Genomic DNA, 23,663 nt, shown 5'->3' with positions numbered 1-23,663 from the left:
AATAGAATAGAGGAAGCAATATTGCCTGCTTTTAAGTTTTTGAGCATGTTTTCAATATGAAGGTGAATTAATAGACTCATTTTTTGCTTTCAATTTGTTTTTAGTGGTGGGCATGTTAAGCTTGAAGAAGATGTAGATCTTGGCTATGTGGAAGATGGGACGCCTTGTGGTCCCCAAATGATGTGCTTAGAACACAGGTGTCTTCCTGTGGCTTCTTTCAACTTTAGTACTTGCTTGAGCAGTAAAGAAGGCACTATTTGCTCAGGAAATGGAGTAAGTATCCAGTACCTTGTCAGGATCTATTTATTTCTTTTATATCATAGAAATAGATAGGACCCTAAACTATTTATTTTTCTTAATTATGGAAAAACATGATTTTTCATATTTCTAGTTGGTGCATAAATACTAATTCAATTATAGTTATTTGAATATTTCTGTTGTATAATCTGAGAAAGCCTGGGAATAAGGAAACAAATAATCTTTCTAACCAAATTCTTCCATCCTTCTTTTTCTCTGTTACTATGATCTCATATAATATAATGCCAACTTTTTACAAGTGAACTAGGAGATACATTTTAACAAACTATAATGGAATTTTAAGAAAGAGAATAAAAATCGGATGTGATGGCCACAGTATTTAAAAACGATGTGGTCTGGGCACTGACAAATCTGAACAGACTATTAACTGCTGTAGCCACACCAGCGTGTACAAGCTGAGGATAAGTCCTAGAAATAAAAACAGAATAACTTAGGGAAATGTTTCTTACAGATGAGTAGAAAAAAACATGGCATTTGAAAGACTTTTAATTCTATTCTTTCAGTTACATATCAGATAATGTGTATCCTGTACAGGTAAGTTTACAGGTTAAATATTCATCCTCTACTAGGGATAAAGTTTTGTCAGTTTCAATTAGGAATTCCTATACCACCAAAAAAGAGTTTGTTCTATTTCTTTCAGCATGTGCTATGGCATTCTTTTTATTTTTGTTCCAGATCCTTTGCTTGAACTGTTGTGTTATCCAGTTAAGATAAAAGATCCCTGTTTTGGAATTGTAAGCCTTCATTCCTGGTCTTTCCATGCTTGTCCTCAGGGATATTCCAAGAACTTATTTAGGGAAGTAACTAATTATTACTTCTTGCCAAAGCATAGGAATTCTCATGGCATGTAAGAGTAGAGCAGACATGTACTAAGTAGCTCTGCTCCTATGAAGGAGTCTTCCAACTCTTCTTTTCTTAATCTAAGAGGATGTTAGGGGATCAGAGGAAAAGAACAATGGAATTTTTCTTGATCATCTATGCTAATGAATAAGCATATCTTATCCATCTTAAGATTCTGAAACAAAACACAAGAGACCAAACATAGTTGTGCTTAGTAAACATTTGTTTAATTAATTAGTAAAAGAATAATCAATACAAATAAATCAGATGGCAAATCAGCATCCAGATAATTTACAACAATTATGCATAATATAATTATGTATTCACAATAATTATGCATAATTATATTGGGTAATTTTAACTTACAGCAACTCTGTATTTGTGACGAAAAATTAATACAAGTAAATATTCTTTTTGTACTATATATCATGTAGTTAAGAGTGTGGGCTTGCAATCATATAGCCTGGGTTTGAATCCCAACTCTGCTTTTTATTAGCTGGGTAACATCGGGCAAATTTCTTAGCCTCTGTGACTCAATTTCTTCCTCTGTAAAATGGAGATAATAATAGTGCCCACTTTAAAGAATTGTGCGAAGATGGAGTTAACTTGTAAAACACTTAAAACAAGACTGGGATATGGTAAGTTTTCAATAAATGTAAGCTATGCTGTTTATTATGATTACTGTACACTGGGCATCATTGTCTGTTCTTGTCACTATATCGCTGATACCTGACATATGATATAGCAACTGATGCTTGAAGAAGCCAGGCGACCTGATTAAGGTCCCTTAGTAAGATGGGAGTGATATGGTGAATCAAATCCAGGCCTTTTGATTTTAAGCCTAAACCTTTTTCGTTCTGTATATTTGTTAATCTGTAGCTCTGATTGAGGCTGTGTTATAGTTACATCTAGATGTGGATGTATGTTGTTTTCCTGAAAATTAGATCAGACAAGACAGAAACCACTGTAGTAAAAACCTGTCTCAGGAGGAACTTTGCTGATCTTCAACCTAACTTAATTCTCTCCTGCTTCTCTATTCAAGGTTGTTTTGAATTAGATTTAGGTGTATATTCTGTTTCTTGAGTGGACTAATGAAGAGAGATTATTTTCCTATAATATAAAAAAATGGTGTCAGTTTTATGTGAATCTTTTTTCTATACTCTATTCATGGGAGTTCTTAGTTCCCCTGACCCTGACATAGCTAGTATCTATAGCATGGGTTGAAGTGCCAAGGTTGTATAGCCTTGTGGAACTTTCTTCTCAGCCTACTGCAAAACATCAGGTCTCCCCTCCTCATCAGACTTTTATTTCATTTTGCTTCCTAAAAAATGAATAACATTTTTGCATAAAGACCCTTACTATGGAAGGAAGGAAACCTTTGTATTAGATAATTGACAGATGATTATATTTCTGCTTAGCTTTTTAAATCTTCCTCATAAAATTCAAGTTAATGAAAATCAAAACAATTATTTCTTTGTTTTTTTTTTTTTTTTTTAGATGTAGATCAATTTCTCTGTTAAAATTCATCATTTCCTTTGGGTCAGTTGTTGTCTCTAGGAAACATTTGCTTGAGGTACTGGAGGGAGAAATAATGTAATTAGTATTAGGAAGAACATACTAATAATTTTTTGGAATTACCAAATTCTAAGCATATAATAATAAGAAATTAGTGTTTATTTTTCATGCTTCTGTACCACAGAGTTGACATTTACTCTAGCTTGATTTTGGATTTCAGGTTTGCAGTAATGAGCTGAAGTGTGTGTGTAACAGACACTGGATAGGTTCTGACTGCAACACTTACTTCCCTCACAATGATGATGCAAAGACTGGTATCACTCTGTCTGGCAATGGTAAGTACTTAATTTGGTAACATTATGTAGTCTTTATACACAAAGAGAAAACTGCTCTCTGAATACTTTTGAGTTATTTTTATGATAATCAGAAATATATTCTCATAATAATGAATTATACAACTGGGTTCCATTTTATGAAACCGATTATGTCCATTAAATTGTAATGATATGTAATATTATGTATAACTTAGTCTATTTGATTTAGGCTTATCTTGTCGTACTTCATTCTGAGATTTTTCAAGTATACTTGTCTGAGGCTGTCAATAAACCCTAACATTTCTTTCAAATGAAGAAAGTAGTCATAACTCTTAACTGTGTGCATTTAGAGGAAGAATTTTATATTTTTGAACTGAATTTTATATTTTATAAAAAAGAATTTTATATTTTATATTTTTGAAATAATTAAGAAGAAACACTTGAAGAATTGGTTTTAAAATATTTTAATATTCTTTATTATAGAATCTCATTGTTGTTCAACCCCAGTTCTGTAGCCTGAACTGGCTACAGGTAGTAATCCTGGCCAAGGTTCCTGGAGGGGCTTTAAGAACATGGATAAGAAATAACATGTGCAGTCCTGAAATCTAGGGTGGCCCAAGTTGGGGTATAGAAATAAAATGCAGATAGTTGAAAGAACTCAAACATTGGAGGCAAATGTCCCCCTTTAAAATATTTCATCATTTCATTATTGAGTATTCTTTTATACAAGATAATGCTCAAATCCTGAAGTTCATTCACTTTCAAAGGATGAGAAAAAAGGAATATGTTCATTCTAATAATCTAGAAAGAGTAAACAGTTTTAGCTAATATGACTTTTACAAAGAAAATCATAGGATGATTAAGATTTTAGAGTCCCCAGTCTTAGCAATGGTAGTGTGGTGCTTGTTCCAGTAATTAATTGAAAGACAATAATATTTAGGTACATGGATTTAAATGACGTGTCAAAAGCCATACCATTACTTAGAAATAAACAAGACTAACATCTAAGTTTATTGATCCCTGTTAAGTCCCCGGAAAAAAAGGAAGGGAGGGCAGACAGGCTAGGTCTTGGAGTAAGAAAATCCTAGTGACCCAAGGAATCCTCTGGCATCTGCATCTGTGCATCCCACAGAGGACCTGGGAGGTTGGAGTCCACTAGTCTGCTCCGATGACCTAGCCCTGCTGTCTGACATGAATTCTGAGAGCTCCCAGACAGAGAGACTGCCACTACTATCATGGAGAATTGAAATCTTCTCAAGTAGCCCATGACTCCTGACCTCTGATGTGTAAAGAATGCCTCAGGAGTGGAGCAGGCAAAGATGGATCTAAGCTGCTCTGGATTAAAGCTCTGCAGTTAACCATGTGGCATAAATCATTATCAGCAAAACAGGCCTTCTGGGGTCAAAGCCAGGCCTCATTCAGATCAGCCTTTTCTGCCTTTGAGCCCTCATTTGAGCTTATTGACCAAGCCTTTGACTCATGGTGCCATTCTGCTCTGATGATCCCCTTAAAGATTATTTCTCAGCCTGCCTGACAATGGATACTGGCACAACAGTGCCATCACTGTGTTCTGAGCTTCAACCCCACCCTGTATTCTGCCTGCCTCTCTCTCTGCCAGTGTGGTGCTGCCTCTCCTGCCACACCAGCTCCAATCCTCCAGCTCACTCGACTCTTTTTCCTCTGGGATTTCCTTCTCTAGAATGCCACAGCCATCATTGCCCAGACGGGGAATTACAAGCCCAGTGTTTTTATCACCTACATCACCTGGGCAGTAATCATAGAAGTCTGTGGACATGTTTTCTCCCTTAAGAAGCTTGTATTAACTTTGAGAGAGACAAAATATAACACACACACAAAACTGAGAGCAATAAGGACCTTGCATTAGTTGTCAAAATGGAGTGATATGCACAATAACATTTCTAGAATTTCTGAGAAAGAGGTAAGGATCAAAAGGAACACAGATTTTCTACAAGTTCCTCCCTAAGTTTCATTACTCTTCCCTCTTTTAGTTTAATGACATCATGTTTTCTGGAAAATACAACTGTGCAAAATGCACTTGGACAAGAATTAAAAAGGACATACACCAAACATTATTTTTAAGACAACTGATGTGGATTGCTGAATTATGGTTGATTTTTTCTTTCCTTTGAAAAATACTCATTTTTTAAAACAAACAGTGTTGTTAGTGTGATGATTACAAAACTGAACAATAAAGTTTCTGAAAGGATTTCATACCACTGATCTTCCTTCTTTCTTTTTTTTTCCTCTCAGGTGTTGCTGGCACCAATATCATAATAGGCATAATTGCTGGCACCATTTTAGTGCTGGCCCTCATATTAGGAATAACTGCGTGGGGTTATAAGTAAGTGAAATGTCTCAGTCTTGTTACTACTGAAATATACTTCTAAACATTTTGATTACATGAAAACATCTAGAAAGTTTTGTATCATTGGTTGAATATACTTGCAATGAAAATCAGCTTGGCTCAGCAGCCAGTCAATGCTTACTCTTGGCATGGCGAGAAGTGATAATAACATCATTTTTTAGATTTCGAGACAACTTCCTTCTATTGTAAAAGAACTGAGTATTATTTTAAAATCCTTGAAGTGAATTGAAACCAGTCTAAATTTCTAAAAACTGGTAAGTTGTAACTTTTGAAGAGAATTTGATAGCCTTAAACATTTTGTTCAGTAAATGCCTTCAAACATTGTAAACTTATTTATCTATTTAATGTGTTCAATTTTCTTTTTATGATTTATATAATCTGAAAAGAGAGTATTCAATTTCCTTTTTAAGTACTTTAATCTTATGATGTGAAAAATTTCTTTGTATTCAAATAACTAATTTGTTTAACAAGTTAAAACTTAAATATAGTAAACCTTAAATTTTCTTTAATATTTCAACTTAAAAATCATATTCTGCTGTTCCTTGATGATGATGTTCCAGTCCACAGGCCTGGGGTTTTTCTCCATTTGGAAGGCCTGTAGCTTGTGCTAGGCATTCTGGGCATTACCTCATTTCATAGCACATTTTTCTTCATAGATCAAACTTAGGTAACTCGAAGTTTTGGGAATTAGAATCAAAATTTTAGACTTTTACCCCATGCCTTTTAATGGACTCACCTTTGTTCCATAAGTTAATATATGTCAAACACTCAAAGTAGTACCTGGCCCACAGTAAGCACTATGTAATTGTTTGCTATTATTATTATCACTTAACATGGTCTTAAACCAGGTGCACCAAAGGAAACACCTTTATAGTGTACATGGTAATTGCTTGTGAGGTCAAAACCATGAAAGAGTTTCTTTGGCTAAAAAGGGAGAGCAGTTAGTTTACTGGCAGGATAAGCTTTGTATGCTGCAAGCATTAATAATACAGGCATTTGTGGAAGACTATATATTAATGAGTAGCGCAGAGAGCATAGCACAGTTTGGCAAAACATAGTTGACATGGCATATCATAGTGAAGGAAGAGTACAGCACAGTAGTAAGCTTTTCCCTGATTAAATGAGCACCTAGCCCTGTACCATGTAGTATTCCACAAATTCTTGTATTATTAACGCTTGTAGCATAGAAAACCTATCCTGGCAGTAAACTAATTGCTCTCCCTTTTCAGCTAAATAAACTCTTTCATAATTTTGACCTCACAAGCAATTGCCATATACACTTATAAAGGTGTTACCTTTGGCGCAGTTGGTTTAAGACCATGTTAGGTGATAATATTAAGTTCATAGCAGATGCTTAAAACCTATGGGCCTCTTTGGTGTGCAGGTTACTGGGTATATTTCACCTCAGCATAACATTTGGAGTTATAAAATCATATATCTGATAGGAAGGCTTTTCTTTTTGTCATTTGATTTCTCCTCACACCAGAAGCAAATTAGCTCTGTGTTGGAATCACCCCATTTCTCCAACTTAATGCATGATTTAAGTAGTAATTGTCATCACAAGCATTATTGTGTTGAAGTAGCTCAGTTGTTTCATTTGGCTATGTGAAAATGGAAAGAAAAAATTGTTCATTCTGGAGTGTGTGATTTTCTGCCACCTAGTGATGGAAGTGGATATTTTATTTTTACAATCTTGGAAAAACCTACCTTTTAGAAACCTAAACACTCATATTACTTATTAAATTATGTGTCTATTTGCCTTTATTGATTAGAATGAAAATCACTTTTTTTCTGCATGTGACTTCTTATTTTATGGCATTCTTTTGAGATCTGTTCATTCCTGAATATATGCACTTTGCAACTTTAATAAGATCCACTTAGCTGGAAACTCATTTAAGTTGATTTTAGCTTAAGGAAAAAGACAAACCTTGTGCATACTACAGTATCTTCTTTATAAATAATTAGTCCAAATAGCTAAAGTTTTAATGTTTCTAAAATTATTCAGAATATGTTTAGGAATATAGTGGGAATGTAGATATTTTAGTAGAGTAATTAAACTCGTGAATATAATGTTTTACTTATTCTATTTGCAATTTAAAACCACATTTAGAACCTGAGAACTCAGTTTCTCATTAGTTTGTCCAGTTAAACTTTCTACCCCTTCTCCAAGCCTTGGGGTGGAGAATAGCAGGAAATAAAAAAAAAAAAAGTAGAATGCTCATTTGGAACTGTATGGCTCAGGAAATCAGATTGAAGGAATAAAAAGTAAAACATCTCGAATAGAAAAGTACCAGGCTTATTTTTCCCCCATTTGATAGTTTCCAGAATGAAAAATAATAACGAATTGGTACCTTTGCCATCATGTGTCCATTATCAAATGTGATATGTATAATGTGGATGAAATAGACTGGCAGATAAAGATGTTACCAATGAAATCCATATGAAAACATTATCCTTGATCTTAGAGGAAGCAGCCCAAAACTACTCAGTTGCATGACCTTTCTAACGTGTCTCCAAGATATTAACACTTAATTGTGTCAAGATAGAAAGTTAGCAGTGAACTCTTGAAAAGTCACTGGTACTGGACTACCACACCCTGTAGAGCAATTTTTTAATAAGATCCACTTAGTTGGAAACTCATTTAAGTCGATTTTAGCTTATGGTTAGATAAACACAGAAACTAAACATTGAACAAGTATTTCCAATGTGAAGCTTCAGTGAGTAAATAGTAATCACTTAGGAGATCCTTAACAGTCATGAATTGACCCACTCCTATTTATCATACCTGATGAAATAAAATGTCCTGGTATTCATTTATATTCCCCTATTTGAAATTCTTAGGAATAACTATAATTTGGGGTTTATATTCCATTAGGAATGAATTATAATTTTATTTATGTAAAAATAGTTATTTATATAAGTAACTTGATTCATTGATTTCATTATTTAAGTTAATGTATGTTTGAAGACCTGTATTTGAAATAAGATTTACTTTAGAGCAGTGATTGATGTTGAGAAAACAGTTACTCTTTAATGACTGCAGCATATTTATGTTTTTAAAAATTGATAGTTGTTTGACAATATTGTCAGTGACTCTTTGTTGCTTCTCCTGATGATGAGGTGACGTTTTTGTGTGTGCATTCCCATTTTAATTCTGTAATTCATAATCCTCTAGTGAAGACTTTTCAATGAAAGCTAGAGCTTTTATGTTTAGAGCTCCCTCTTGATGTCCTTCCAGAAGTAACTAACTCTTGTGTTTCTCCCTCTTTCTCTTCTTGTCCATGAAAAGAAACTACCGAGAACAGAGGTATGTAATACAAATAATGTGAACATAAAACTGAAAGGTTTGACTCATATTAGCATTGTTGGAATTCATACATGCAATTATAATTAAGTTCACTTTGTTTTTATGCTATAATGATCATACACTAATCTTGATTTTTCATTATCTTGAGATAATTTTAATGATGGTGCAGTAAAATATAGTAATTTAAAATAGATCTGTCATTTAATTTTAATGGGCCTTTTATCCAATGATACTACAATTAGTGGAGAGTCTTGCTTATTTTTTGATAGTAATATATATAGAAATTGATTTTTTCCATCTAAAACAAATTTCCTCTATGTTAAGGTGTCCCGTTTGTTTACATCAATATTAGCTTTTCTTCATGTTTGTAACACTCTTATTGCCTAATACTTTCTGAGGGAATTTATTTATTACTGTTTTTATATGAATAATATCCATTCATAAGTGACAAAGTTTATTTGGGCAGTGTTGCTGTTGGGAATGTTCTAGCATTTCATGAGCCTGTTTATCTCTGCATAAGAAATTGTTTTGTATTGATTAGGTAACTGCACATTTAAAGAAAGAATTTGCATAGTTGGAATAATAAAAATGCCTATATTCTTGAGAAAGTCAGACACCCTGTATAGCATAACCGTAAAAATCTATGTTTAACCAACAGCATAAAAAGAGATACAAAACGTTCATGTTATTCTATAACAATTGCCTATTTTATCTGAATCTAAATTAGCACATACTATTGGAATGCACTCTTCACTTTTCCCACTTAAAAAGTTACTAGTGCTGTTAGCTATTGATAAAAAATATTAAAATATTATCCTGGAAACTGATAACCTAGACCAGGTCTTACACATGATAATGGTATTTAGTTCTATACTCATGGTATTTATGCAGATTCCTATTTACTTAACCTTTTCCATTGTTGAGTTGCATGCTTGTGACAGGTTATGAATAAGGTGTATAAATGTGGTAGTTTGTCATGCTCCATCACAACTTTCATTTTTTTCACAAATCAAAAATTTAAACTTTACTCTTTTTAAAATAAATTAAAATTCCCATAAGGCTTTAACTGTAAGTATCTGTAGAATCTGTATAAATATATGGTGCCCATCGGTTACCATTTGAAATCCTGGTCAGTTTGTGTAGACAAAGAAGATATTGACCTTTCCCTAGAGTGACTAACTCATCATTAATGGAAAAAGTAAAACTGGGATAAAATTACAATTTAAGAACAACCAGATTTCTTCATGACGTGTTTTAAACTCTTGTGTCCAAAAGCGCTTGAGTAGAGCAGGAGCCGCCGTTTAGGCTTTCTGTTGGGTAGAGGTTGATTGATCGTATTAGAAATCTAAGTTTGGTGAGCTTCTTTAGTGGAAAATAGAATTAGGCAAGTAAGATTAAAAAGTTAATGATTCAGCTTCATTTCCACAGGAACTAAGGCTATAGTGTAATTTAATATTGCTGAATATGTGAAAATGAAAGTGAAATGTCTCATAGGTAACATAAGCAAAGCTAGCACAGTGCTCTAAGATGTGTTCTCATTAGGGATTCTATCCAGAATAAGGGAATTGCCCACACTTTAGAAAAATGATTAATATTGAAAAGTATGCACAAATTTCTTGTTCTAACTCAATATGTAGAGAGATATAGTTAACATTTTCACATAAAGAATCTGCTTTATGTGCCTGATATAATTTCATGTCTCCTGGTGTGACCGAGTCATCATTTCATTGATCTGGCTACTCTTTTGGAATCTAGTCCATCATATTTTGAGAGTTGTCACATCTTCAGTGGATATTTATTTTATATATTTTGATATATGTCAACACAACCTTTTTTTTTGTCCTTGCCCATAACTAATGAATATTAGGTTTGTACAGTAGGTCTCAAAGTGGAGAAATGGCAAAGAATAGACTTTAGATCAGGAAGTTGTGAATGTATAAGTGTTTTCTAAATGATTTTCCTTTTTGAGAATATATGTTAGTGATTATAGACAAAGTGGTAAGGCCAACAGACCAAAGCATGCATTAAAAAATGTTCAATCTTATAAAAATATCTATGGACATTCAAGTAAAGATCTTCCCAATTCCAAAATGTACCAGGAAGTAAAATTAAGGATTTTGAGTTGTTATTGATTTTAAATTAGGTTTTTCTTTGAGGTTCCATGGTAGGGAGACCAGTCCACAAGGAATCAGAAATCTACTAGTATGTGGTATTGGAAAATCAAACTTACCTCAACTCTGAAATCAAGTAAGGTTCTTTGTAATCTGTAAAGCATTATGGTGATGGGAAGTTATTAGCATGTGGTCTTGGAAGACTGTATTTCTCTGATCTTTGAATGAAAGAGGTGAATGTAGTTGTTCTCGAAGAGGAAGGCAGCATTCATTGACATGATTGAGGCTCACACATACTGGTCGAGGTGGTGGAAATGTCGGTGAATGTAAACTTTTGCTTTGACACTAAATGCAAGACATAATAAGTATAATAGCCTGTTATCAGATTCTTAATACTGTTGTAATGGCTCAGAAGTACCAAACTGGGCATAACTTTCCAGTTCCTGGAGAGGACAGGCAAGTAATTCTGTGACTGAATTTGATAATCAGATAAATTTTCTCTCCTGAGAATGAGTCCTCAAGGTTTTCAGTATAGAGAAGGATTATATTCTATGTTTTCTTGCAAGTTTGACAAAAAGATGTGAAGCAGACCCATTTTTTTTCTTTTTGTTCACAAACTTCGTAATAGAAAGAAACCGGAAGCTCCGTTCTGGGGCATAGTGAAGGCAGAACTCCACGTATGTGCAGCATCACTTTAAATCTGCCAGTGTCTTATGATGGGCAGAACTGTGGAACAAAGGAGCCATAGCCTTAGACATTAGGTAATTAGAATGATGGTTATATTTATCCTTTCATTTAAAATATTCAAGAAAGAAAACTTCCCCAATTTTTTCAGTTGATATTATTGTTTATATTATAGCAGAATTGCTTTAGGACTTAGAAGCTATATGACTTGTAATGAGAATTATAAGTGGATTTTAGTTTTTAGGGTAAGTTTGCAAATAGCAATAGAATAAGAAACATCAACTGAACTTAGATACATAAAACATTCATATTTAGCTGAAATCTTATTCTCTTCCTTTGTCTGAAGTGAACACACACCATTATGATTGATGAGAAGTGTAAAAAATAATTAGATTATATCTTTTTCATCTATGGTTTCACTTTAAGCAGAATGCCCTCCCCTTCCCCATTTCTTTTCTCTCTCACCTGTTTTAGCCACTTTATTTTCTACTTGTGAACTTCTCATCTTTTTTCCAAACCTTTCTTAGTTTGTTTTTATATTATTATTATTATTTCGGTGATATTCCTGCCTCTGTCAATGTTACTTGGTACACATTATGCAGTATTTCTTAAAACAGTAAAGTGACAATTTAATAAGAGATAGCCCAGATGCCAACCAAGCATTGGAGAAATGCCTCCTTCAGCACTAAAGTTAAGAGTTGGTTAAATGGTTTTTCCTCCAACATTTTAAGTATGCATAAGAATTATTAAGATAAATATAATTCAATTGATGCTTTTAGGAAAGATTAGACTTCTCTCATAACAGGACCATTTGCCTAAAGGTTTTGGGGTGATAAAGAAACAGTCTTACTTAATGTTTAAATTTAGAATGCTAACATAACAACTACATGATTTATAATTATGAACACATTAAGAGTTGTCTTCTGAAGTGGAATAAGAATAAGCAAGCAATAAGCATAGTATTGTAGACCTGGAGAGAAATAATTGTATAGATTAGCTGCCCCAGAGTCATTAAGTTACAGGGGTTGATCCTTACCTAGAGAATAGGAAATACCTTCAAAAGAATGTTATTTAATGGGATGCATCAATTCAAAACACAAAATGAAATGCCAAAGTTGTACAGAGAAGAAAAAGACAACATGTAATTAATGTGGGGAGAGATACGTTTTGAGGGGGAAAAAAGCTAGTTACTTGTTTATTATATTTTGGCTATTGTTCACTAAAAATCATACATGTCTAAAATATTTGCATGTAATATGAGAAATTTGAGGTAATTTTCCCATTATAAAATTTAGCACTAATCAGGCCACCTACTGTGGTGATGATCACTTTTAGTTTCCAAAATTTGATGAACTAAGAAAGCACTCAATATTTAAGAAGAAAGCCGTAAAGATGAAAAAGGACTGGAAAAAGAAGTTTGATTTAAAATTTTAAAAGGATAATTTAGTTAGTCATTTATAACAACAAATGATGAAAAGTTATTTTATTTATCATGGGGGCTTGATATTCTCTATTAAAGCAAGAAGAATTAGCTTTGTTATGATATGTAATTAATAATTGTAAAAAAGACATTTCTAGACAATGAAGGTTGTTAAACATTATTATTAGTAGTAGTATTGTTATTATTATTTTTTGAGACGGAGTCTTGCTCTGTCGCACAAGCTGGAGTGCAGTGGCGCGATCTCGGCCCACTGCAACCTCCGCCTCCCGGGTTCAAGCAATTCTCCTGACTTAGCCTCCTGAGTAACTGGCATTACAAGTGCGTGCCACCACACTCGGCTAATTTTTTTGTATTTTTAGTGGAGATGGAGTTTCACCATGTTGGTCAGGCTGGTCTCGAATTCCTGACCTCGTGATCCACCCACCTCAGCCTCCCAAAAACATTATTCTTAAGAGATCTTTAACGAAATTCATAACCTATCACTGACGTTTACCACGTGAAGAAAGTTACGTGCATTCCTCATGGAATTTTAAGGAAAAGCCAGTGAATTTCTATCTTTTGGAGATTTTGCAGTGTGATAGATAAGAATCTAATCTGCGCAACGTAATGAAAACAAGGTGGTGCTCCAGAAGTACATTGAACTGAAACTGACTAAAACCCACAGTTTATGATATGTTTAGCATTTAGGGTGTTTGGGCACTGTGTAAAAAATGGCCATGGACTTCAGAGAAGTTACATTGAAGGGATAATAAAACGTGTTCAGTTAAAAACACAAAACAAAACTGGGCCCCATCCATTGTGAAACATAGTCCGTCTACATCCTCAGTGTCAGCTAAGTGAGGCCTTAATGTTTAAATTTAAATGTTAGAGAGAAGGCGATTTGTGGGATAGAATACTGGGAATGGTCAAGTGTAGTTCAGTGCTCTTACATAATAGCTTGTCTTTATTTTTTATTTATTTTATTTATTTTTTGAGACAGAGTCTTGCTCTGTTGACCAGGCTGGAGTGCAATGGTGCGATCTCGGCTCACTGCAACCTCTGCCTAAGTTCAAGCACTTCTTGTGCCTCAGCCACCTGAGTAGCTGGGATTACAGGTGTGTGCCACCACACCCAGCTAATTTTTGTATTTATCGTAGAGATGGAGTTTTACCATATTGGCCAGGCTAGTCTCCAACTCCTGACCTTAAGTGATCTGCCTGCCTCGGCCTCCCATAGGGCTGGGATTACAGGTGTGAGCCACCACGCCTAGCCTGGTCTTTAACTTGAATTTGGTGAGGCACATCTCATCAGTTTATAAAGATTATCAGTAAAGATAGTAGTGATAAATGGGATTTGTTAACCATAGATATTATTATTGGAAATGTGTTCATGGAATTCTTTTACAAATATTAATATAATACAAAAGGGAAGTATTCTCCCCAAGGCAAAAAAGAGAACTCTGATTTTATTGACAGCATTTTTTTCAAGCATTAATGGAATATTTTACTGATACAAGGTAAAATAGAAAATACTAATAAAGATCTCTTACAGGGGAAGATATAGCAGGTGTCATGTAACAGTATAAATATGAAGTTTCGTATTATTTTCTTATAAAATTAATGTTTTATATACTGGGGAAAAGATAACTATTATGAGCTGAAGTCATTTACAGAATTAAAAATATTTTGGAGGAATCATATCAAAAAGTTATAGGTGGAATTAATCCTACATTACTAATTTAATGAGAAATTCTACTTTCTTTAGTAAACATAAAAGAGAGTAGATTAAATCACACAAGTTAAAATATATGCTTCATACTAATTGAAAAATCTTTTTCAGATTCACAGACATGTGTAACTAAATAGCATTAAAATAATATGAGAGTAGTCAATCATTCAAGAGAATGAATGACCAAGTATTTTAAACATTTACAACAATATGGCAATAATTTAAGCAAGGAAACACCTGAAAATGGCATTTTGGGGGGATTAAATTCAGCATCAGCAAATAATCAAAATTATAATGGTAAATAAGGAGAAACCAAATAAGAAAAAGAAAAGTTAGCAAATTTGTGCTTTTGCTAGAGATTTAATTAAGCATAGCTTTGTTAAAAATTCTCAGTCCAGCACTAGTTTGTGGCACCTCCAAAAATAGTACTGAATAGAAAAGAATCAAGTTTTAGGTGCAGTTGGCTATTTGGAGGCTACACCACTGACAAATGACCAGATTAGCTATTGCAGGAGGGTTAACTGGGGGCCTTATCTAAAAGTTTCTATCTGATTACCTTAGGAGAAGTAATAAAAATCTGTTCCAATCTTAGTTTATTGAAAATTAGATGACGTGGGTCAATAACAGTGCAGATTAAATACATTTTCACTTGGGTACTCCTACTACAGTAGAGAGAGAGAACTAAGGTCACCCACCAACTACCTATAAATATGCTTCTATAGTTTCAACAAAAATTCAGTTATTTTTTTTCAACCTTTTCTTGCTTTTGCTAAATTATCTTCCTTCACATATTCCACTGAACAGTTATAAAATTACCTTTTTGATTTAACTTTGAATCTTTCCATTTCTTCGTATTTCTGTTAAATGAATAATGAAGCTCTAAATTGAACATCAAACTCTAATAGTGATTTGGATTAAATTCTAGAATAGTTTAAAAGTCAATCAGTTCTTTTAAGACCAAATCCAGGTTACATTATGTAATGTTTAGAAATTATAAATAGTTTATTCACCACAAAGAAAAAAAAAGCTATGCTTAATCTGGGTAGGGACTATCTGTCCTAACACACCTGCGACATAATTTTTTTTAAAAAAAGACAAAAATGCACTTAACATTTTCAAGTATAATGAAGTTACCATGAAAACACTCATATTTTCATATTTTTTCCCCAAAGCAAGGCTTTATTCATCCAAACGATAAAAGACTTTTGTAATTGCATTTCTGGCCTCTACAGTTAGAATGACTTTAACTTGTCTCATTTATTGATAATTTTATGTGTTGTGATAGATTTGATTCATGTAGATCATTATCCCTACCTCTCTTTTTTCCTGAAATAATATTTGTATATGTCTGTGTTCATGTGTGTGTCTTGTTTTCTGACTCTGAAATGTTTATTATGCCTTAGACAGTTACCCCAGGGAGATTATGTAAAAAAGCCTGGAGATGGTGACTCTTTTTATAGCGACATTCCTCCCGGAGTCAGCACAAACTCAGCATCTAGTTCTAAGAAGAGGTCTGCTTTTCTGTCGCATTTTCAGATTTCTACCTGTTCCATCACACATTATTCCATTAGTCAGAACATTTCATTATTTTGCAGCAGGTTTGATTACTTCTTCCTTCTTTCTTGAATGTTAAAAAATAGTATCCTTTGTTCTTTGATTACTCTACTTCAAAATGCCATATGCTCAGAACCACTCATTATACAAATCAGGCCACAAAATCGAAACAAAGCAAACCAAACAATAACTCTGAATCTATATAGAAACCTCAGGGTTTTTCAGTCTTGCTTTATATGGCTTAAGAAACTATACATAGTATTCAATAATATTTAAATGGTGAGCTTTATGTCATGTTTGGTAGTCAAAGAAAAAGGTTACTGTCATGCTTCAATAAAAGCAATTGTTAAATAAATTGGTAATATAAGTGCTGCATTGAATATTTTTTAATTTTATATATATCAAAGCTAAGCTTGCTATGAAACAAAGATTGCTTCTCTGTGAATGATATATTTGAGTATTATGATTTTGCCTTTTTTGGGGGGTGATTATTTCTAGACTTTATAAGTTAGAACTTAGTTGACAAATTAAGTGTGCTTAATTTTGCCTGAGTTTTATAATAGTACAGGTGGGATTAATATATTATTTCTATGTCTTAGACACTGATGCTATATTCTTATTCTAGCATCTTAAGGTGTATGACACCATTTAAAATTCTGCATGCTTTGTAACTGCTTAATAAAATAAATAAAAAGAAGAAATAAATAGTTGGCATGTTTTAGGAAATGAGACCTATATTCACATTGAAGGAAGGAAAAATATTCTTGTGGAAGAATTTATTTATTTAAAGTTGCCAATAAGAGTATAGTGGACAGGAAAAAAGGTTTGGTAGCCCGGCTCATGCCTTTGGGCACATTAGCTACTTTGCAGAGTGAAGGGGAAGTTGCTAGTTTACTGAGAGGAAACATGACCTGTTCCGGAGTTCTGTATAGAGTGGATCATCTGTAAATATTCTGCCATGTCTCTCAGTCTTTGTAAACGTTAATCAGGAAGGAGAATAGAAGGAATGAGTGAGACCTGGGAACTCTACTTTATGTGGAACTTTCTTAAGCATGAAGGATAATGTTCACTTAGGTAACGTAGCTTCAAGCAAAAGTAGAAACACTGGTTGTCACCGAAGGATTATGGTTCTACAGAATAATGTTTTAAAAAATGTATCCTTTTAATTTATGGAGGGCTTGTTGGCTAAGAGAAGAAGACTAGGGTTCTACTTGAATTCTCTGATACAAATATTTTCTTGATAGAATATTGAATTTTAAATTAAATAACATGGTAAATTAGTGGAGAAATTAATGGTTTCCAGCAGAATTTCTGTTGTTCTTTTGTACAAAATATGAGTCATTCTGTGAGTAGCAAATGATGTTGAAAAATTCCAACCTAGGGAATTCATATGGGATAGTTGTGCTGAGTTCCATTTATTTTCACTCATCAGTAGAAGGCTTCTTTTGAAATAGAAATTATTAACCATTAACTAGAATAATATGTGGAAAAGATTTTTAAGTATAGTGCTATTTTCTAAAGTACCTATAAAAGAGTTTAAAATATCCATTTGAATAATTCCCAGATTTTAGAAAAATCTCAGTGGGTTATGATTCTCAAGCAGTTAAAAGTTCTTAAGACTTCTCTGAAGTATATGTAGCTTGTTAAAATTCTTGTGTGGCACAAGGTAGGTGTGTAAATTTTGCTTCTTGTAGGTAATTCATTTAAAGATGGTAGGACACAAATAGGTGGGCTCAGTGGTACATGGGCTTTGTGAGAGGCACTGTCATGATAAACATCTGATTCAGTTCAGTTATTGAACAATTAGCCAACATGTACTACACTTTTTTGGACCATATTTGTGGAGAAAAATGCCAATTCTTAGAAAATAATTTTATTACTTAAGAAAATCTAAATAATGCTTTGATAAACGTTAACTAGGTTCACTTGAGCAAATCTTTATGTAATCTCTTGGAAGTCCATGTTCTCATAATATTTGAGTGGAAACCATTGCTTTACAATTAAGAAACATTTATGGTGGGACCCCATTATAACTCTGCTGCTGGGGTGATGCTGAAATACGTAGTGAATTTGCTCTGTGGTTGCTGCGTTCTGGGGAATGTAAATTGGCTTGCATTGTGTCTTGACACTTTTCATTTATATACTATTGTAATGGGGTTCCATTGTATTTGACTTTTCTTAAATTGGATGTTGTGTAATTCTGCCTTCTTCATGAAGACTTTCATGTTCTCTTCATTCTTTCATTTCAGATTTTTTCTTTCTTGATTTATTTTATTTAATGCACAGTAATGCTTAGAAGTTTTGTTTACTGATCTCAAAATATTCATTTGGTTACATTTTTGAACAATTTATCAATATTTTCAATTTCAGGTCAAATGGGCTCTCTCATTCTTGGAGTGAAAGGATTCCAGACACAAAACATATTTCAGACATCTGTGAAAATGGGCGACCTCGAAGTAACTCTTGGCAAGGTAGAGGCTGGCATTCTGAATCTGTCTGTCCACACAGTCAAGTTCTATATTCTGTGGCCCCTGGTTGTAAAGACTTTTATTTCTTGGAAGCTCTTTAGCTCTTCTCCCAACAGAGAGGAGAATATGTAGAATGAGAGCCTAGTTTTTATCTGCATGGGAAATGATGGGATTCGGCAGCACCAGGACACTAGACACTTTGTGAAATTTAATTTGAGAAAGCTGCACAGTGTGACAAACTCGGTGTTCCACAGTGGTGCTGCTTATCAATTACACCCACTTGAAATGCCTCGTAATTAGGCATAGGGCAATCACTTATTTACATGGAAATCTAGCTCTAAACCATCTTTTTCAGGTAACCTGGGAGGCAACAAAAAGAAAATCAGAGGCAAAAGATTTAGACCTCGGTCTAATTCAACTGAGTAAGTCTGAACCTGTAATGGAAAAAGGCACTCCAAGGTCCTGTGCAAATAGTGTCAAAAGTAAATTAAGCAGATAGTCAAAGAACTGTAAACCATGTCTCCGGTCTTGGTTTTGTCTTTTAAATTCTTTTTTGCCCTTTAAAAATTAACCATGGCTTTTCTCTTTTACATAGGCATCTCCGCAACTGTGCCCATACCAATATTCATTGATAGTGGGGGTCTCACCCTTGCTGCAGGCTTTTTCCTCCAGTCACCTGCCATTGTGGGGTCTTGGTTCTGTATGAAGGGAATTTGATAACATTCCTTTCTTCTCATCATCTGGGATTCAATCATTTCGAAGGGTCACCCTTCCTCTCCCCAGTACTCATACAGCCTTGTAAGCATTGGGGAAAAATGCCCATTGTACTAGAGCATGATATTGCTCATGATCTGAAACCACCACTATGAGGTCTTCATGGCTGCAATCTAAGCATTCTCTCAGACTAATGAAATAAGTTTCCCTTTTAAATTTTCTATCTGAGAACATTTAAAAGGGCATTTTCCTAAACTTGCTCTTTAACTGAATCATTGTCACTAAATGCAACATTATCCGTTTTAAATGATAGCCATGCATTTACTTTTTTTTAAGGGGTGTGGGTTTAGAAGTCACATTTAAAGTCATTTATAATGAAGTAAATAATGTACTTGTTTTGTTTGTTTCTCCACTTAAGAAAGTACAAGCAAAACAAAACCTCCTCAAAGCTTTATCTCCCTTCATGGAATAAAACACATCCTTAGTATCCTTTTGGACTGAACTTGCCACCTGATTTTTTTTACCTATTCTGTTTTATCCTTCCTAAAATTTTTTACTTATTTCTCACTCTAGTGATAGTTATTATTTCCAGGATCTCTATTGCTTCTTCATGCCTTAATACTTGGAAAGTCTGAATAGCAGGTATTTTTTAACTGCTTGTCAAAAACTTATGTTAGCTTTTCCGTTATATACCCTGCCTTTTTCAGTCCAGGAATAATAACATTGCCCTGAAATTTGGACCTTGCACCTGAATGGTATTGTCTTGTAAGTGGCTTGTCAACATGGATACTTTATAGACACAATAGACAATTTCAAGTGATACCATTGCATGGTCCAGAATGGCATCATAGAATTCCATCATAAATAACTAATGTGTTAGAGTTTATCTTATACATTCCCAAAGCACTTGGATGCTGTAGGGCTCATTGTTGATAAACTCTTCTTGGAATGTTGTTTGGTTTGTTTTGCATGAGGTCACCTAGTAAGAGCTCCTTAACTTAGTTACTCACAGGTGTACAGATAAAATTGCAAAATGTTCTTTATAACTCTCTTGTGTACTGTTTAGTGTTCTAACAGCATTTCCTATAACAAGACTTCAAAAACTCCTAAGTTACAAAAAAAATCAGTATTAAAGCTATAAGCTTAGGACCGAAAGCACATTTAGTGTTTAACAATATTCATACAATGTTTTCTAGAGCAGTTACTTATTTTTTTAAATGTTATGTATAATTTCCACTCACATTGTGTGATTAAAATTGTAATACTACAGATGGCCTTTGAGAAATCTTGCCTATGAGATAATTAAATTATAATATTTAATATGACATTGTAATAGGATCATCTTTGTGAGGGAGAAGTATTAGGGACTTCCTCAGATTTTTCAGACTTTTCTGATTTTGGTTACATGACTCATGTTAATTAAATGGATCCAAGTCTGTAAAGCTGACCAGGATTCTCACATACCTTCTTGTACAGGAACTGTCTCTCTCTATATATACACACACACACATATATATATATATATACACACACACATACACACACACGCGCGTATATACTTTCTTACAAGGATTCCTGATAGGTAGCATATCAAGAATTATGTTTGCAAACTTTTAATACTTTCCATATTTAAGTAATCCCATTTGCTTCTGATAGTATAATACCATTTGTGTGACTACAAGAGGAGCAGAATTACCACAGACAAATATATCTTTTATTTTTTTCAAATAAGAGGTATTTCAGGTCCATTACTCAAAATTCCCTTTAGTACCTCATTATTCCAAAAGATGATGAAAAATTGGGACATGAATTAAAACATGCACCATAAATGCATGCTCTGCTAATTAACAAAATAAAATGTCCTCATATATTGTACTGTTTTTCCAGTCAAAACTTTTGCATCTTCCTCATTGTTGTACATGATGTAAAAAATTTTTTTGGCTTAGACTTTGTATTATATATTGTGTTTTTACAGGAGGGAGCCCCAAGCACCTGAGCCTGGGCACTCCCTCGCCCAGACAGTCCCATCCCAAGGCATAAGCCCAGGGGGCTCTGACAGCCCCCAGACAGGGAGTCTGGATCACAGGTCAGTCTCCACCTGCCCCTTCATTCTGGGCTGCCACTTAATCTCCTTCCAAGTCCTTTCCTTGGCTGAGAACAGGGTCATTTGATCTTTGAGCGAGTCCCCATGTTTGCTCAGAGGTGCTCCTGGTCCAGCCAGCACCAGCTAATTTTCCTTTGCCTTTCCATCCTGGAAAACACAAAGAGCTCCCCTATCCCATCTAACGCATTTTTTTTGCATGTTGCGCTATATGCCAAGTCAAGCCACATAGGTAGATTTACTGCAATATGATAAAATCCCATCACTCCAGCCAACCATGACCTTGAGATGTCAGGAAGCTCACCGTGAAGACATTTTCATGGGCAGATCCCCAGAAAGAACACAAAATTGAGAGTTCTTTTCAGTGAAGAACTCTCTGGTGAAGTGACCACAGCCTTGCGAAATGCTCCCTGAAACAGAGGAAAAAGTCCATCAAGTGCAAGTCAAGCCATGTTGTTGTAGCATTCATGGAATAGCTGTGGCACCAGTCCTTTGAGTTTCTAAGATTGTCAGTGAAAGGAACAAATGTCTCCTCCCGGAAGTGGCCGTCTGCCTGTAGGTGACTCACTTTGCTGTGTGGCTATGTTTCACCTGATTACAGCTGCATGGGCTTTTTCTACGGTTTTCCCCAGGCCGGAGCATTCACTAGCCTTCATTTGTGGCTGCACTTGGCTTTTTGACTTTTTCTTTTTGTTGAGAGTCTCAGTGGAAATCTTTATGCAAGTTTTAATTGGCTATCTGTGAAAGCACAAGTTGGCAATGATTGTGGCTAAAGGCAAAACTAGTGTGAGTTGTTTCTGAGTCAGGAGATACTCTGTTACCAAAAATGGTCTTATAAGCAGAAAAAGCAACTGAACCCTTCTTTCAGAAGGGAATTTCACAATGTTATTTTGTATAGTACCTCAATTATGGCTAAAAATGAGGGAAAGAGCTGTGGAAAAAATAACCTGATATTTTTATATAATTGGAAATGTAGTCTTCCATGTTTATGAACAGCTCAATAACTAAATATGGGAGAAAGAAGGAAAATGTAACCAGAAATAAATAATGTATTTTATAATTTCCCCTGGTTTGTTTACAAATAACTTATGTTTTATAGAGCTTGAATCTTTATTGTCTATAGTATCTCTAGAAGTTACTTTTTAAATGAAAAAAAAAAAGAAAAAGAAAACCTCCAAATTCTTCCACTATGGAATTTGTTAAATCTACATTATTTTACAAGGGCAAACTCTGAATGAAGGTGATGTAGTTTTGCTTGGCTCCCAGGGTAAAAATCCAAGGAAACTCTGGGGAAAACCAACAACTTAGACCTCCCTCCAGTTTTTTTACCTTTAAAATTTGCACAGTAATTCTGATGGAAACATTGCCAGATCCATCAGGGAAATGCTAACTAAGGTCATTATTATTCTCTGGCAGTCTTTCACACAATTCATGGTCAGACACTTGGAAGGCAACCTCTGAGGGCTGGTTCCTAATGGAAATATGAGCACTTTATTCTGGAGTGCACAAAGAAGAGGAAAGAACACTGCAGCTGCAACTAAATTACTAAACCCAGCTCCAAGATCATGGAGACCTATTTAGACCACACTTAATGTGCATTGAGGCTCCAGGATCAGAAGAGTGGGACCCTATCTGCTCCTTCCAGAGCCAACTGGAACATACTTTCATGTTGACTCCAGCTTGGGATCCTCTGTAGGGAGTAAGACAGTGGTCATGTAAAAGCCTTCTTATATTGGAAAGAGAACTTTGTTCCTTTTAATTGTTCTTAGGGTGTTGTATGCCCAAATGCCAGATTGGAATTGCAGCCATCTGAATATTTTCAAAAAGCATCATTATCATTTAAAAACCAAAGAGCCAAATGAGAGGTGGCCTGGAAAAAGCCACTTTAGAGGTGGGTGAATGGGACTGCTGACTGTACTGTGATTGAAAGGGAGCTTCTAATTCACTTTGGGAAGCCACTGGAAAAGGCTTTCCCAGAAATGTTGAATACATTGTAGAATGCCTTGATTGAGCCTTGTTGTAGCTGAGATTATTCTCATGTCATTGTATAGACTGCCTCATAATCACCCAACATCCATTCTGGTTTATTTGCTATGGTCACTTGCATTTGGAGGGTGAAGACATCCTTGCTAAGCTTGTGCTGTGTATTTTCAGATTTTCTATCTTGTTCTGCTTTCTTTGTTCCTTCCATTGCTTTCTGCAG

The 23,663-nt window shown here is 34.5% G+C and overlaps 1 protein-coding gene across 16 annotated transcripts in view; it reads left to right on the top strand.

Annotated features, from left to right (window-relative positions):
* ADAM22 (ADAM metallopeptidase domain 22) overlaps nucleotides 1–23,663 on the top strand; it is a 258,810-nt gene that overhangs the window by 218,405 nt on the left and 16,742 nt on the right. For 5 of the 16 annotated variants that reach the window (XM_058425018.1, XM_058425029.1, XM_032761153.2 and 2 more), the window contains 7 exons: nucleotides 105–273; nucleotides 2,894–3,008; nucleotides 5,259–5,349; nucleotides 8,663–8,680; nucleotides 16,027–16,134; nucleotides 18,548–18,648; nucleotides 19,001–19,067. In XM_058425018.1, the coding sequence (XP_058281001.1) occupies nucleotides 105–273; nucleotides 2,894–3,008; nucleotides 5,259–5,349; nucleotides 8,663–8,680; nucleotides 16,027–16,134; nucleotides 18,548–18,648; nucleotides 19,001–19,067 (669 nt within the window). Of the gene's footprint in view, nucleotides 1–104; nucleotides 274–2,893; nucleotides 3,009–5,258; nucleotides 5,350–8,662; nucleotides 8,681–16,026; nucleotides 16,222–18,547; nucleotides 18,649–19,000; nucleotides 19,068–21,334; nucleotides 23,658–23,663 lie in introns of those variants that run through there. The other 11 variants (XM_032761156.2, XM_032761154.2, XM_058425041.1 and 8 more) reach the window with 5 other exon arrangements.

This window comes from Hylobates moloch, unplaced genomic scaffold, assembly GCF_009828535.3.
Source record: "Hylobates moloch isolate HMO894 unplaced genomic scaffold, HMol_V3 SCAFFOLD_1, whole genome shotgun sequence".
Classification (NCBI taxonomy): Eukaryota; Metazoa; Chordata; class Mammalia; order Primates; family Hylobatidae; genus Hylobates; species Hylobates moloch.
This window is presented reverse-complemented; position numbering and strand designations above follow the sequence as displayed.